Source organism: Carassius auratus, unplaced genomic scaffold (assembly GCF_003368295.1).
Source record: "Carassius auratus strain Wakin unplaced genomic scaffold, ASM336829v1 scaf_tig00016867, whole genome shotgun sequence".
In the NCBI taxonomy this organism is placed as follows: domain Eukaryota; kingdom Metazoa; phylum Chordata; class Actinopteri; order Cypriniformes; family Cyprinidae; genus Carassius; species Carassius auratus.
The window spans coordinates 169,793-184,864 of record NW_020524714.1 but is presented as its reverse complement, the minus strand read 5'-3'; the positions used below and the strand labels follow the sequence as shown (position 1 = coordinate 184,864).

Here is a 15,072-nt window from a genome sequence, read left to right as displayed (position 1 = left end):
AAGCTTAAAGGTAAAGAAACCTTGCACATACTTAATCAGATGCAATATTTTTTCTTGTGCATCATTCGACTGATAAACAGGCTTTGGTTACCGTCTTCTCTTTCTCTGTCACGCTTTCTCTCTTCCCCTCAAACCATTTTTCATCTTTATTTTTCATCTCAGCGGTACCATCACTGTTTACGCTCTTAATATATTCCTTATAAACTCATCACGACGACGACAGATCCTCCCAGGGACAAAGAGAAAGTAATAAAAAAAAAAAACATCAGCACAAAGGGATCCTGAGGAAAGAAATGTGCATCAGTATAGCCTGGGGTGGTTTTAAACGTATTCTTTACAATGATTCATGTAGTGGTCACCTGGGGCTAGCTGAGTAGCTGTGCCAATTAAATTAGGCAGCAGCAGAACTCCTGCACCCCCTGACTGCATCCTGTTTACCGGCGATCCCCGCGGACACTCTCCGCTCCGATCTGCTGTGTACAGTAATTGCATTTAGGACACTGTCGCCTTGCAGAATATTGTAGAGAATGAAAAAAAATAAATAAACTTATATCCGAGAAGACTGATTCTTCAGTAGGACAAGCATGGACTACATTACCCATTAGGCCTTGCTGCTAGGGAATAGTGGAGGGGAGGGGATACTTGTTCAGTTGTTTACGTCAAAAGGTTATGGCAGAAAGTAAAAAAAAAAACAAGTTTCTGATTACATGGATGCTTGGATGTTTATGTCCACAGTGGGTTGAAATTTAAGAACTGAAATGTGTTATATGGTTTCATATCATTCTTAATATAGCCAAGGAAGCTTTTTAGCTCAAGTAACGTATTGAATTATATGTGTATTGAATTTTTCAGGAGTTGTAATGTGCATATTGATTGTGGAAAGGCTATTAAAAGGTTGCACATGTGTTAGGTTACCACGCTCCTGCTATTGACTATCCAGATCTTTTCCTATCTTGACAGAATCTGCATTTTTCCATGTATTATATTTAGGGATGGGAACAAAGAAACAATCATTTGTATGGTAATCAGACTACACTGGTTGTTTTTAAATCGATTTTAAAGAGTGAAGTCCAGTTCTCTTATAAGCAGTAACATTTAGTGACTCAAAATCACAGAATAACTAGAACCACATTGTTGTTGGTTCACTCTGATGAATCATTCAAGATGAATCGTTCAAGAGTCTTTTGTTCAACAATTGACATCACTTGTCATTCCTTGTTTTTCATGCACTAAAAAGAACCTGTTCATACACCACACTGTTTTTATTTATCTAGTTAGTTTTTATTCAAAAGAACCATTTGTAAGATTCATTAGCTCAGGAATCAAGCTTCACTGGTCAAGCCAGGTTTATTTTTTATTTTTTTTACTAAAAGCAACCACTTTCTTACTAAAAATAATAATTTGTAGGAGTCGCTAACTTGGGAAATTTACTCTTTTATATTACTGTTGACTATAACGAACATTTTAGGAATTGTTTGCTGTGCAGAACATCAATTGGTTTTAGTGTTTGGTTATTTAAAACCCAAATCAGTTCTTGATTCAAAACTTTACTTATAATGGCACATTATGAAGTAGGCACTGTCTCCATGTCAAGCTGTTGGGGTTTGATGCTGTCCAACAGTTTTGTCAGACAACTGTGTTGAGTATTCTGTGTAGACGATGTGATTACAGACTGCTTTTCTGTGATCTCACAAATGCTTAGCACTTCTAAAGACCCTCGGCTTCTGTCAGGATCAAGCTCTTGGCCTGTAATAGGGACCACATAGACGGGTTAATTAAACTTAAATAATTGAAAAAAAAAAAAAAAATTGTGGCAGTAATGACCTGTGGTTTGAAAGGGGGAAAACATATGGCTATAGACAACTTCCCATCTCTTCTCTGCCAGTCTGGGGTGACGCCCCACCTTTGCTAGCTTTGATGATGTCAGCCAATGGTGGTGGCAAAATGCCAGGGTGGCATTAGGTATTCTGGACAGGTGGCAAAGAGAGAGAGAGGGACACTAGCATGACACCGTAATGAGAGGCATGCCAACTGTTTCCCCGTCTGCCGCCGGGCACGGCTCTCCGGACCGTTAAATCACAGAGTTGAGAGGCGTTTCCTGTTTCTCTCACTCTGTCTGTCTCACACCTGCGCTGTCTTGCTCTCTTTCCCTCTCAATCTTTACATAGAATCCATTTATCTCTCATCTCTCTGATGGAATCAGGTTTCTCTTCTTTGAGCAGCATGTCCCGGTTTTTCTGTCCTTGCCCATTTCTTCCCTAGCAATTTCCGCAGCCGCTCGGTCTGAACTTGACAGTCACTGAATGACACAAAGTGACCGGGCCGTCTCAAATCATGAGGTGTTACACGGAATGATCTGGTAAGAGGATTTCCTGTTGTCAGGCTGTGATTTAGTTGTCAGTAATTGTCAAATAGGGGCTGGAAAGGCCCTGAAAAACTGCCCCGGTGTTGCGAGGTTATTGTATCCTCCCGATATTTCTTCATTCATCTCGTTATCTCGCCATCCTGGAGTTGGTCTCAAATAAATACACTATTGGCATCTTATCGTAGCAGATACGTATTTAATCAGGATGTAAATATGGATAATTAGAGTGATTATGAGTCAGTCTGATCGAGTCTAATTGTTTTTGACATGCAGCTTCCTCTCCGCTCTGAATTGCAATTCATTACAAGCTGGCCGAAAGTTATCGGAACAGACCAGTGGAATGTGGCCTCGTCACCGCTAATAGTGGACGACGGCCATAATTAACCCAACACACTCTGTCACCATAGTCACAATCTCATTCAGACAAAGCCGCTGCAGGGCCTTTTAAAGCATGTTTGTATTTAACCCAGATTAGGTTGGAGAGTCATGCAATCACATTTGAATAAATGTCTCATTATCTCTAATAGTGTTGGCTTATGGTCGCATGTTATTGTCGGAAATTGTTTCAGGTTAAGACGATTACACAGAACGGTGCAGGAATGTAAACGGTGATTGCCGTGACCTTGTCAGGGCTTGACAGTAAATTTTTTATTTTTTTTTTCAATTGCCCCGACCAGGCCAACAGTTCAGATTCCTCAGAGGCTCCGAGTCAAAATAAATACTTTGATTAAACATTTTTAGTACATTAAACAGTTATTTATTTATTATTTATAACAGTATTTTTTGTTAAAGTTTCAGAAGTAAAGTTTTTAAATATTTTTATTGATTTATTTATTTTTGAAAGAAACAGCTATTTATTTGTTTACAAAAAAAAAAAAAATTGGAGGAAAAATATATTTTTATTTAATTTGAATACATTTTAAGTCCTTTTGAAGTAACTTTATAATTTTAGCAATATTTTTTGTTGTTGTTGTTCTAGAAAGTGTTGTTTTGAAAGACAATTTATTGATACCCATCAATTTTATATATTTTTTGTTTGTTTGTATATAAAAGAAAAAAAAATGTTGAGTGTCATGCAATATTATATATATATATATATATATATATATATATATATATATATATATATATATATATATATATATATATATATATATATATATATATATATATATATATATTCTATTCTAAATAGCTTAAAAGTGCTGTGCGCTTTTTAAGAATTAGCGGCAGTTGAATGCAACAACAAAATGCAACATCAAATTTACTTTATCCTATATATAAAACATAGGACTTTTATTAGCAAAACAAATAAAAATAAACCATGCTATAGGGCAGGCTATGCCTAATATAAAATAGTAAACAATTTTAATAGTTTAAATAGGTATAAAAACTGGAAAAAGGCTAACCAATAAGTAAAATGTGGAATATTTATTAGCAAATCTTGATGTTGAATAAAATAAATAAATGACACAAAGTGGAAATCAGCAAACAATGTGCGACCAAAATGATTTTTATTGCTACAAAAAATCAATACAATGGTGGGTCGTTGCTGCGGTGGGCAAATGACGTAACTGGTGTTGCAGCTTAACACCGGTATCACCGTCAGGACCGTCTATCGTGGCAAGCCTATTCTGAATGTCTCTTGGCTCAGGTACTGGACAAAAACCCAATAATTGTAACAAAGTGAGAAATCAATAAAGGTTGCTGAAGGGCTTGAAAAGGTTGTAAATCAATAAAGCAGAGAGGTGAAGGCCTCAGTTACATGGTCCAAATACTCGCTGCCAAGCTTCTATTACCTTTATACTTGATTGGCTATTGACATTAAATGTGTGTCCACTGCATATTTCCCCAATGAGTTGACCAGATCAGTTTAAAATGGTTTCTATGAGCTGTTTTTCATCATGTGTGTCATGCATATGATGAACACACACACACACACACACATAGACCTGCCCTCCTATGTGGGCAACCACGGAAATGGTAACAGATAATGTTCTCTGGTATTTGTGTGTGTTTTAATGCAAGCATTTATGAAACCCTTTTGTAAACATTTGGCTGAAAATGATTTTGATACATTTGGGGTTTTCTTGTTTCTAGAACTTGAAGCTCAAGACCTCAGAACAGACTTCTAATGTAAGAAACATAGTATCACCTGCAGTTGCTATGAGACACCAGCCCTCCGTAGGCTGGTTAAAGGCCAAGTCACATACAAAAGCGACTTCTTTGTCATGTTCTTCATTCTAATGACCTTCGAAATATCATTTAGTATGTCTCCAACTCTCCCCGACTGTGTCGACTGAACACTTGCCTCTTTAAAATACCTTCTCTGCTAAAGAAACTCAGAAGATGAGAGGAGAGTTTATTTCAGCTTAAAGCAACAGTTCATCCAAAAATGAGAAGACTAAAGATCCAGATCAATGTCAAAAGTGATTAAATGAATTTTGTGAAGAAGTGATTTTTTTTTCATTTTCATTCAGCAGTTTTCATTATCCCATGAGCATTTACAGAAAGTTGTCTCTTTTATAGTGCTGTGACAGCCATTTTAGATCAGATGGAAGTTCATTAACACTATTCTCAGTAGTCAACATCCAGCTCATCTGAAAAATCTCAGTATATTGATCTCTGCTTAGCTCAGTCATTATTCACATATTTATGAGGATGTTTCCCTCATTCATAAAAAAGCATGCCGCCTTTTGATTTGAGGGAAATTGAGGAACTGACAGTCATGATTACTGTAAAAATTTGACATAGTGTACATAGTTTAAATGTCATATTTTATTAGGTATCTCCATATTTTAAGATGGATACATACGAATATTTCCACTGAAAACAAAACAGGTCAATTATGGATAGATGGTGAAACATTTCTAGGCAGGTTAGTGTGACTTTAACAAAAACCCAATAATTGTAATAACTGCTCAAAACAACATTTCCTTGACATCTAGTGATCTAGTGCAATATTTTTTTGGTTTGTAATTTCGGGTCTGTAAAGCACTTTGGTCAGCGTGTGTTGTTTTTAAACTGGCTATAGAAATAAATGATTGGTTGAATTGATTGATTGATACAATCAAGTTTAATGTGTTTAATATTTAATATTTCAGAAAATGCTTTATTTAAAACCCCAACTGAATGGCACTTAAATGCACTTAATTCATCTGTCAACTTTATTGTCATTGTTCACAGTATAAGTACAGACAGAGAAGCAATGGGTAGTAATTAAATGTTAATTTTTTATGTATGCATTGCATTTTATGCATTTAAAAAAAAAAAAAAAAATTCTTAAAAAGGAAACTTAGTTGTTCATTTTAAGAGACCCAGGAGTCGTATTTTCTCTTGCATAATTAATATTGGACTTTAATTAAGCAAAAACACATTTTATCCGATTACTCGATTCATCTATGGAATTTTTGGTAGAATACTCGATTACTAAAATATTCGATAGCTACAGCCCTAGTGTATTTGCACTTTCATTTCACTGTTTGGTGTTGTATATCATTATATTCTGTATGGAGGGAAAAAGAAACCTGTGTTTTAGCAGGAGCAGTTTTAATAAAGCTATTCTAAGGGGAAAATGTACCCATATGTATCTTATTACATGAACCTGCAGTTCATGTGATGACTTATTTTAAAATGCTCTTTTCACAGATCCATTGAAAAAGATCACTACATGCATAATCAGCCCATCCTGGTGAATAAGTCAGAGCACAGTTCTCTCCTCTATGTCCATTGGGTTCTCGAGGATCCCAGAACCTGCATCAACAGATCAGCATTAGATGTTCAGTGCTGCTTTCTGTGTGTTATGATACTGACTGTGAGAATCCTTTATTACGTAATAATCAGTTCAGGTCAGTGTTTTCTCACCCAGAGGTCAGTGTGCTTCCATCAACCCATTTCCATCTGCCCTCCACTTCACTGTCAGTCAAACCAATCCAGACATTAGCATTAGCTGATATTTTCTTCACAAAATCCTGAGAAAATGAAAAAAATTAACACATTTATATGATAATGTATAAATGTTTTCTTCCTCTAGACTATAGTTATTAAATTAGTTTCACTCACGTTTTCCTCTCTGTTGTTGATGATGATCAGATCTGCTCCTCTCTCTGTACAGTATCTTCTACTCTCAGTCCAGCTCTTCTTCTCAGAGGAAACAAAGTAAAGATTAGATTGATAGTAAATCCATCCATCTGTAAACAAGAACAATTCAACTATTAGCACTTTATTCCCACAACACTGATCTACTAACAAGTGGTTGTTTTAGTTTTAATATAGTCCATAATTACCCATTCCATGAATACTTTTCAACAGTTCATTTTTCTCCTGATGTAATTGGTCTCTTTGTTTAATCAGATCCCGGTAACTTGATAATAATCCATCTCTCTCTTTTGCCAGCTGCATGTTCTTGTCTACTAGCTGGTCTCTCGCTTCTGTGAGGTTGACAATCTTAGTTCGTAGCTGGTCTGTCTTTTCTGTGAGATCTGTATTCCTGGTTAGTAGTTGGTCTTTCTCTTCTGCGAGATTGGTAATGTTAATTAGTAGCTCACTGCTGTCTCCTGTGTAGTTTGTGTTTTTTGTATGGATCTGGACACACAGCGCTATGACTGCAGTCAGCAGAAGAACACACAGCAGAACCAAACACACTACAGCTGCTCGGTATCTTCTGATCTTCACACAGTCAATTCCTGAAGATTATTAAACACTCATATAACTCAAATGTGTTATGTGTGTGTGTAAAATGTGTCTTGTTGTTATAATGAAATGAGTCACAGTACCTGTGTGTTGAGGTGTTTGGTATTTCCTGGTGTTCTCTGTTTCTGTCGTGACATTATGAAGGTTTACAGAATCTTCATTAGCATATATGTTCATCTCTTTATCTTCATCTTTGCCCATAGCATTAATGAGATGGATGTAAATGTGAGATTATTAGAAGTATTTCCTTCAAGTAGACTGCACTGCTCTGGACTTTTGCTTTGAGCTTACTTTTATAAGGCACCGCTGTGGTCATGAACATGTGATATCATACTGAGTTACTAGCATAACATCAGTTCCCTGAGATATGGGAATGAGTACTGCATCTGCTAAGACACTATGGGAAAAACTCCTTTGTCTCAGTATTCTTTAGACGAAGTGAATCCAGTAAGTGGTTTCTGTCACCAAGAGACATTTCCTCACAGGAGACATCTTTTATTACAGGGGCGTAGATTACGCGGGGGGCGCGGGGGACATGTCCCCCCCCACTTTTGATAACACGAAAATTCGTCCCCCGCACTTTTTCGGTCAAGTGTGTTCGTATAGATGTTTTCAAGAACTGGTGTGAATAAATTAAAATTTAAACTCAAAGAGACAGGATAGTTTGCACATGACCTGATGTTTTATTTGAACCTAGAAGGCGAGACGAACATCACGGAGCGCTAAACTCTCCTGCAGTGTGTGTTTCATTCATACTCGAAGCCGGAGGGCGCTCTCGCGCAGTTAATCATACCAGGAAACTCCTAATATGGGCAACAGCGTCCAACTATCACTGTATATAAACAATTGTTTTCACAGAAAAACCTTTTATACAGTCTATGAGAAAAAACAGACACGATTGCGACAATATGTGTTTTTTTCAAGTCATTTCCAGCAGGTGATAAAGTATATGAAAAATGCTATTATTACAGTATAAAAACTGTTCTGCCTTGTTATGTGATTAAAAAAAGTGTTTGTAGTATATAAACAAATCATTATTTGTTATTGTCTAGTGGTTATAGATTTCTAAGCCAATAAAAAGATAGAAATTAGAGAACATTTTAAGTTCCTTATAGTATCCTATGGTATACCAGTCAGAAGTTTTTGAACAGTAAGCTTGTTAATGTTTTATAAAGACATATCTTCTTTTCACCAAGCCTGCATTTATTTGATAAAGTACAGCAAAAAAAGTAAAATTTTGAAATATTTTTACTAGCCTATTTAAAATAACTTTTATATTTTAATATATTTCAAAATGTAATTTATTGAGATTTCAAAGCTGATTTTTTTTTTTTTGCATCATTACTCCAGTCACACAAATTCTGATATTCTGATAAAAAACTAAAAAACTTATTTTTATATCCTCAAAGAATGCTGAAAAAATGTGCTCATCTGTTTAAAATATTGATAATCAGCAAATCAGCATATTAGAATGATTTCTGAAGGATGTTACACTGAAGACTGGAGTTATGATCCTGAAAATTCAGCTTTAAACCACAGGAAAAAATTGCATTTTATATATTTTTTTTATTTTAATAGTACAAATATTTCAAATAAATGCAGGCTTGGTAAGCAGAAGACTTCTTTAAAAACATAAAAAAAATCTTACTGTTCAAAAATTGTTATATAGATAGAAACGTTATATTGTAATGTTCTGATGGCTACGCCCCTGTTTTATTATACCATAGCATATTGACATGACCATATTATCTGGCCCTTAACACTAACTTAACTAAAATGTGTTAGTAGTTATAATAGTACACATGTGTTAAGCTGCTTGGTGTTTGAGTTCTCTGTTTCTGTCCTGACATCATGACTGTTTATAGGATTGGCATTCGCATAGATTTCCATCTCTTCACCTTCTTTTTCTTTTTCTTTTTATTTATGTTTTATTGTGACTCTGGAGTCAAATCATCGCAGTGTTTATCTCTTTGCATTTTCCTTTACATTTATGGATTCGGTATACTATTTAATCCAAAGCGACTTACACTGCATTCAATACAGATATTATAGATAGACAGTATACACAAACTTTGGTAAAGTTGTTGCTCTAAGCTAAGTGTTTTCTGGTTTTGAGCTTTTGCAGCTGTGGTCAGAAACATGTGATATCCTGTTAAGACGATAACATGTAATGTCATTATTTTTTTTTAATAATTATTTTTTTCTTTCACTATGAAACTTATTATAAAATACATACAGTATATATGAAGTTAAGGTTCCTTGCTGTTTTCCTCTGTCCATAGTCACTTAAGCAATGATCATATATTGCAAGTACATTTTAATGCACTGACATCAATAATGATATCCTCTGAACTTTTTCCTGTTCATTTCCTGTATCTCCTGTAACGTTGAAACCCTTCAATTGGTGAATGTTGTTCTGCATCTGTTCATGGAGACTGTCTAATTCTGAAACTTATGAAACTTCTGCTTCTATAAGACTGCTCTTGAGGTTTTCAGTAGAATTAATTGTGATCCAAATGTATTGTGACTTTTGTGTTGTATTGTAAACTTTTTTTTGTCCTTTATTTATATTTCGTAGGAAGAGCTAATCAACCCCTGTAGTGAATCCATTAAGAAGAAATTACTTATCTGCCTTTGGATACTTTCTCAGTGGTTTTAAGATTTTACATGCATCTTTCAGGATGCCCTCAGTTAACAGCAGACTGGGGCCTGTGTAAAGAACGCTAAGTGCAATATTAGCATTAGCAAACAGGTGCTAGTTCATGCTTCTGTCATAGTGAACATTAGCTGTTAGCCTAGCCCTAACAGCAATGCAATTCTAGCTGCTATGTGTTTTGAAAATGCATAAAGCTTCAAAAGATTCACACATGCACCAACAACATAGAAACACATTTATTATCTGAATAGTTAAATTCATGACTTAGTTAAAAAGATTTATTACAATGACACTTTAGAAGAAAGAATCTTTAGCTTACAAAGAAAGGCAATACAAGGACACATTTATAATTTTACCTGCTTCTTGTTAGTGGTCATATTACAGATTTTTTATTTTATTAGATGGTTCTCTTTCACAGGTCCACTTAAAAGTAGAACTACAAGGAGGTGTCTTCCACTCTGATTTTTCAGGACTCTTTGAAGTCACAACACACTCCTTTGCTCCATCGGGCTCTCTAGAAGCCCAGAAGCTGAAATTACAACCCATCATTAGATGTTCAGTGCTGCTTTCTATGTGATATGATACAGATTGGGAGAAACATTTATTACATAATAATATGGTCAATTCAATTATTTCTCACCTCAAGGTCAGTGGGCTGCCATCAACCCATTTCCATGTTCCCTCCATATTATTTAGACCAATCCAGACATCGTCGTGAGTTTTAAAAAAATCCTAATTATAGAATATAATAAAAATAATGTTTTAATATCTTAACTAACATACATTTAATATGATTAAATGAATCATTTTGAGTTAGTGTTTTACTCACTTGTTCTTCGTTGCTGTTTATAATAGTCAGATTTGCTCCTCTCTTCGAACAGTCTTGTTTGCTTTCACTCCAGTTTTTCTCTTCAGAGGAAATGTAGTATAGATTGGATTGATAACACCTCCATCCATCTGGTAACACAGTCAGATTAGTTGCAAGCCTTTTGTTCTAATTTACCCTGAATTGAAACTTACTAATAACAGCTTGTACTACACACATACAATATATTTTTAAAAATTAATATTTGTGTAGTTTTAGTGTATAGTTCAAGATTACCCATTTCACGAAGATGTTTTGACAGCAGTTTGTTCCCCTCAGTTAACTGGAGGTTTTTTGGGATAATTTCCTTAATCTCATTTTCGAATTTGACCTTTTCATTTAACATGTCATGAATATCAGAAAGTAGCTTCATTTTTGTTTTATTGAAGTCTTCCTCACTGTTTTCAAACTTGTTACTCTTAGTTCTGTGTTCAGTAATCAGCAAAATAATGGCCTCCAACAGAAGAACACACTGAAGCACCAAATACACCGTAGCTTTTTTGTATCTTCTGATCCTCACAGAATCACTTCCTGAAAATGATGGATATGAAGATAAATCTTAATCACGCACAGGACTAAAATGTGTGTGCTAGTTATTGCAATAATGAAATGAGTCTCAGTACCTGTGCTGTTCCCCTTGCACATTGTCGGTCTTTTAGAATCAAACTGTGTATGTCTCCGGTGTGTGGACTGCACCGTTGTGTACCAGTACTTTAAGAGGCTGAACGTTAACCACACCACTGTGACCACACTGAGCAGTCATATCCTGTTTGCTTATATAAAAGCATTTTTGTAGATAAATGATAAAAGATTAAGATCTACGTACACACACTTGTAGAAAAACTAGTCATGTTGCTTTGCCTTTGGTTGAATTTGTATTTTCTTTTATAAATGATTGAAATTATAATTTTTTTTTATTATTACTCACCCTCATGCTGTTCCAAACATGTAAGACCTTTGTTTATCTTTGAAACACAAATTAAGATTTCTTTGATGACATCCGAGAGCTTTCTGACCCTGCCTATACAGCAACACAACTACCATGTTCAAAATTAAGGTTAAGGTACTGATCTCACATGGATCTCGCATTTTAGCAATGTTCTTACTACCTTTCTGAGCATTAAACATGACTGTTGCATTGGTGTATATGCAGGGTCAGACGGCTCACTTTGTGATGTAAAGACAAATGAACGTCGTATGGGATTGGAACGATATGAGGGTGAGTAATTAATAACATAATTTGTTTTTTTTGGATGAACTAAATGTGAAGTGTGTAGTTTCTGCGTCACAAGTGTTACCAGGCAGAATTGAAGGAAAAACTAAATAGCCACCATCATTATCATCAACCACAAACTTATCACCAATTATCAACCCCAAACTTATCCGCTGAGTTGGTGTTAATCTTGAAACTTTTTAGCTTTAAGTGTGACTTTGCTAGATGTTGTATCAGTAACAAAATGCAATAGAATAATAAAAAAGCTTACTCAGAGTTTCAGTGATAAAGATGTTTTATTACATGAGAACATGTAGTTATGAAGAATAACTGAAATGAGACCCATCATGTTTTTACAACCCTTTATTAACAGTGTAATTATTTCTTTCAAATGTTCTTCTCACAGATCCATTTACGTTTTTGATCACATGAATATTCAGCAAACCCTGATGACAGATTTACAGCACAATCCTTATTACCAGAGCTATCACTAGGTTTTCCAGAAGCCCATAACCTGCAACAACAGACTAGAATTAGATGTCTGCCTGTGAGATAAAGACAGGACTAACTTTGATTTTGTTTAAAATAATTTGGTAAGTTTGACTGTTTTAATGGCTATGCAGACAAAGAATATGTAATTTCGTGTATTTAATTTAAAATATGATGTTTTTTTTTATTTATTTATTTTTTGTGTGTGTGTGTATGTGTGTGTGTGTGTGTGTGTGTGTGTTACGATGATGGTGTTTAGTGTTTGTGTGAATTATACTTTGCCCCTTCTATAAGTAATAGGCTTTGGTTCATCATGTGACTCTCATCACGCTATCAGTGTATTACACAGGTACAAAACAAATTCCAATACTTCAATATGCTGGTATATTAACATTATATCAGTAAATGAAATGTCACTATTTAACTGTAAATTTAAGTTAAAACCTAAAATGTTGCTACTGTAATTTACGTTAAAATTCTGGCAACCACAACCAATGATTTTTTTGTTTGTTTGTTTTGTTTGTTTTGCTTAGTTTTTTTTTTTTTTTTTTTGACAAAAGGGGCCGGTGTGTATCTAGGTTGTGAGTAGTTGAATGGATGGATAGATGAACTGGCAGATGGTAGACTATGTCAGAAGAGTCTGTAGTTCTGAGTGGAGTTTGGTGGATGGAACTTAAACGATTTTGAAGGTATTTAATTTGATCAGTTTGGTTCTAGAAGTAGAATAATAGTCTGAGATATTTTAGGTAGAAGTACATATTTTAATTAATTGATTTCTCACTCAGTGATCGGTAAGCTGTCATCAACCCATTTCCATGTGCTGTCCACCTCAATCAGACCGATCCAGAATTCAGAACCACCAGAAATCGTTTTCACAAAGTCCTAATAATACAATGGAAATATGTTTGAATAAACAAACACATTTGTAAATATAATAAACACAACCTTACCCTGTAAATGCTCTTGTATTTGTTTTACATATGAATCTATTTTTTGCATGAAGATGTCTCAGAAAGCCCACAAATGTATAAATTATAGTTCAGCACTTGACAAACACCCCATTTCCACTCACTTGTTCCTCTTTGTTGTTTATGATGATCAGATCTGATCCTCTCTCTTTACAGTCTCTTCTGCTCTCATTCCAGTTTTTCATCACTGGGGAAACATCTGAGGAAACATAGTAGAGACTGGATTGATAGCACTTCCATCCATCTGTAAATACAAGGAGTACAATAGTTTGCTTGGTATTCCCATCCACATTTATTGACAACTTATTTATAGCAGGTTATACCCAAAACATATCGCCTGTTTCCTTTTAATATTTAATATTTGTGTAGTTTTAGAGTAGTTCTTTATTACCCATTTTGCTTATCTTCAGCCACAATTCTTTCATCTCCTTATGTAATGTTTCATTTTGTTTACATAGATTTGTATTCTTAACTGATAATTCTGTAACATCACTGGCCAAGTTGGATTTTCTTTTCTCTAACTCGTCTATTACATCTGTGATGTTTTTGTTCTTGATGTAAAACTCCTCAATCATATCATGGAGATTGACGCCCAGCACTATGACTGCAGTCAGCAGAAGAACACACAGCAGAACCAAACACACTACAGCTGCTCTGAAGCTTCTGACCTTCACACAGCCACTTCCTGTAGATCACAAATATTTTTAAACACATATTTAACTCACATGTTAGTTTGTGATACTATGATGAAATGATTCTCAGTACCTGTGTGTTGAGGTGTTTGGTGTCTCTTGGTGTCGGTGTTCTCTGATTCTGTCCTGACATTATGACGGTATCTAGCATCTCTGTTGACATCAGTGATTGTCTCCACTGCACCTTTTCTTTCCATCTTTCGTATCCCGATGCTTCTACTGGTGTGTGTTACATCTAGAGTCAAAGTTTCTGGTGTGTGGAGTGCACCGCTATGTACTAACGCTTTAAGAAGCTGAACATTAACTAAACCTCTATGACCACACCGAGGAGTCGTTTCCTGTCTGCTTGTAAAAAAAGAAAAAAAAAGAAGTACTGAGAAATCTATGTTTTTTCCAATGTAAACTGTTTGCTTGTAGGACTTCCTGCATAATTATTTGTTCTAATCTGTCATAAAACCCTCCAACTAGTTATGAAAATATGTAGTTCTGCACATTTTCAGTCCTGTGCAATCATTTGTGAATTTAAGAAACATTTTTCATCAAGTGTCTAAGGGCTAGAGATCACAGTGAAGGAGATTTTGGATTTGAACCATAGAAACTTTAGACTTATAAACAAAAGACAGACAAATTTGAGTTTTATGAAAATAAAGCACTTCAAACTTTTATTTTAGTCCCTTTTTCCTTTGTTGTTTATGATAATCTGCTTATTTATGATCAGATATGCTTCTCTCTCTTTACACTCTCAGTAAAAGCTGTAATTGGAGCTCAACCTTTTTTAAGGATACACATTTGTCCCTTATTTACCCCTTATTTAGTGCATGTTTGTAGTACCTTAATACTAGTACCTAAATGACACATATTATACATTTTGAACTTTTGCTCTCAGCTCAGCTCATCAACTGAGTGCAAATGATCTATTAAATGTAGTAAAATAATGACATTTCTGACACGCTGTTTTGATCTCTTTGTCATCTCAAATCTTTGTCTTCCTCCAAAGCTGCTAGTTCCTCTTCTGTAAGCTGTTAGTCAGGAAAGCAGAACAGATTAGTACAAAATCACTCAAGAAGGCAAAAAAAAAACGTTATTTATATAGTAATGCTGACACTGAACTGAGTTGATTATGAGCCACTGT

The 15,072-nt window shown here is 35.0% G+C and overlaps 2 protein-coding genes across 3 annotated transcripts; both read right to left on the bottom strand.

The window, feature by feature from the left end:
* Positions 1-5,764: 5,764 nt before the first annotated feature.
* LOC113075345 (C-type lectin domain family 10 member A) lies at positions 5,765-11,400 on the bottom strand. The gene is made up of 8 exons (XM_026248049.1): positions 11,202-11,400; positions 10,816-11,109; positions 10,543-10,670; positions 10,354-10,445; positions 10,096-10,242; positions 9,999-10,005; positions 6,230-6,336; positions 5,765-6,118 (listed from the first exon to the last, which is right to left on the bottom strand). Exons 1-8 carry the CDS (start codon positions 11,221-11,223, stop codon positions 5,989-5,991), a joined length of 927 nt encoding a protein of 308 aa, XP_026103834.1. The 5' UTR covers positions 11,224-11,400; the 3' UTR covers positions 5,765-5,988.
* A 224-nt stretch (positions 11,401-11,624) lies between these two features.
* Positions 11,625-15,058, bottom strand: LOC113075342 (CD209 antigen-like protein E). Of its 2 annotated transcripts, none has more exons than XM_026248046.1 (5): positions 14,014-15,058; positions 13,640-13,933; positions 13,353-13,447; positions 13,062-13,162; positions 11,625-12,305 (listed from the first exon to the last, which is right to left on the bottom strand). In XM_026248046.1, exons 1-5 carry the CDS (start codon positions 14,135-14,137, stop codon positions 12,179-12,181), a joined length of 741 nt encoding a protein of 246 aa, XP_026103831.1. In that variant the 5' UTR covers positions 14,138-15,058; the 3' UTR covers positions 11,625-12,178. The 2 variants fall into 2 exon arrangements, with proteins under 2 accessions (XP_026103831.1, XP_026103830.1); XM_026248045.1 differs by having other exon boundaries at positions 11,628-12,305; positions 13,353-13,492.
* Positions 15,059-15,072: the final 14 nt, after the last annotated feature.

Excerpts from the sequence above, each read along its gene's own strand:
- LOC113075345 (XM_026248049.1), bottom strand. The coding sequence starts at position 11,223 with ATGTGCAAGGGGAACAGCACAG. Across the intron at positions 10,243-10,353 it reads GGCAGCCCACTGACCTTGAG|CTTCTGGGCTTCTAGAGAGC; the intron begins GTGAGAAATAAT and ends TTGTAATTTCAG. Across the intron at positions 6,119-6,229 it reads GGAAGCACACTGACCTCTGG|GTTCTGGGATCCTCGAGAAC; the intron begins GTGAGAAAACAC and ends CTGTTGATGCAG.
- LOC113075342 (XM_026248045.1), bottom strand. The coding sequence starts at position 14,137 with ATGGAAAGAAAAGGTGCAGTGGAGACAATCACTGATGTCAACAGAGAT. Across the intron at positions 13,493-13,639 it reads GCTGAAGATAAGCAAAATGG|ATGGATGGAAGTGCTATCAA; the intron begins GTAATAAAGAAC and ends TTGTATTTACAG. Across the intron at positions 13,163-13,352 it reads TAAACAACAAAGAGGAACAA|GACTTTGTGAAAACGATTTC; the intron begins GTGAGTGGAAAT and ends TTGTATTATTAG.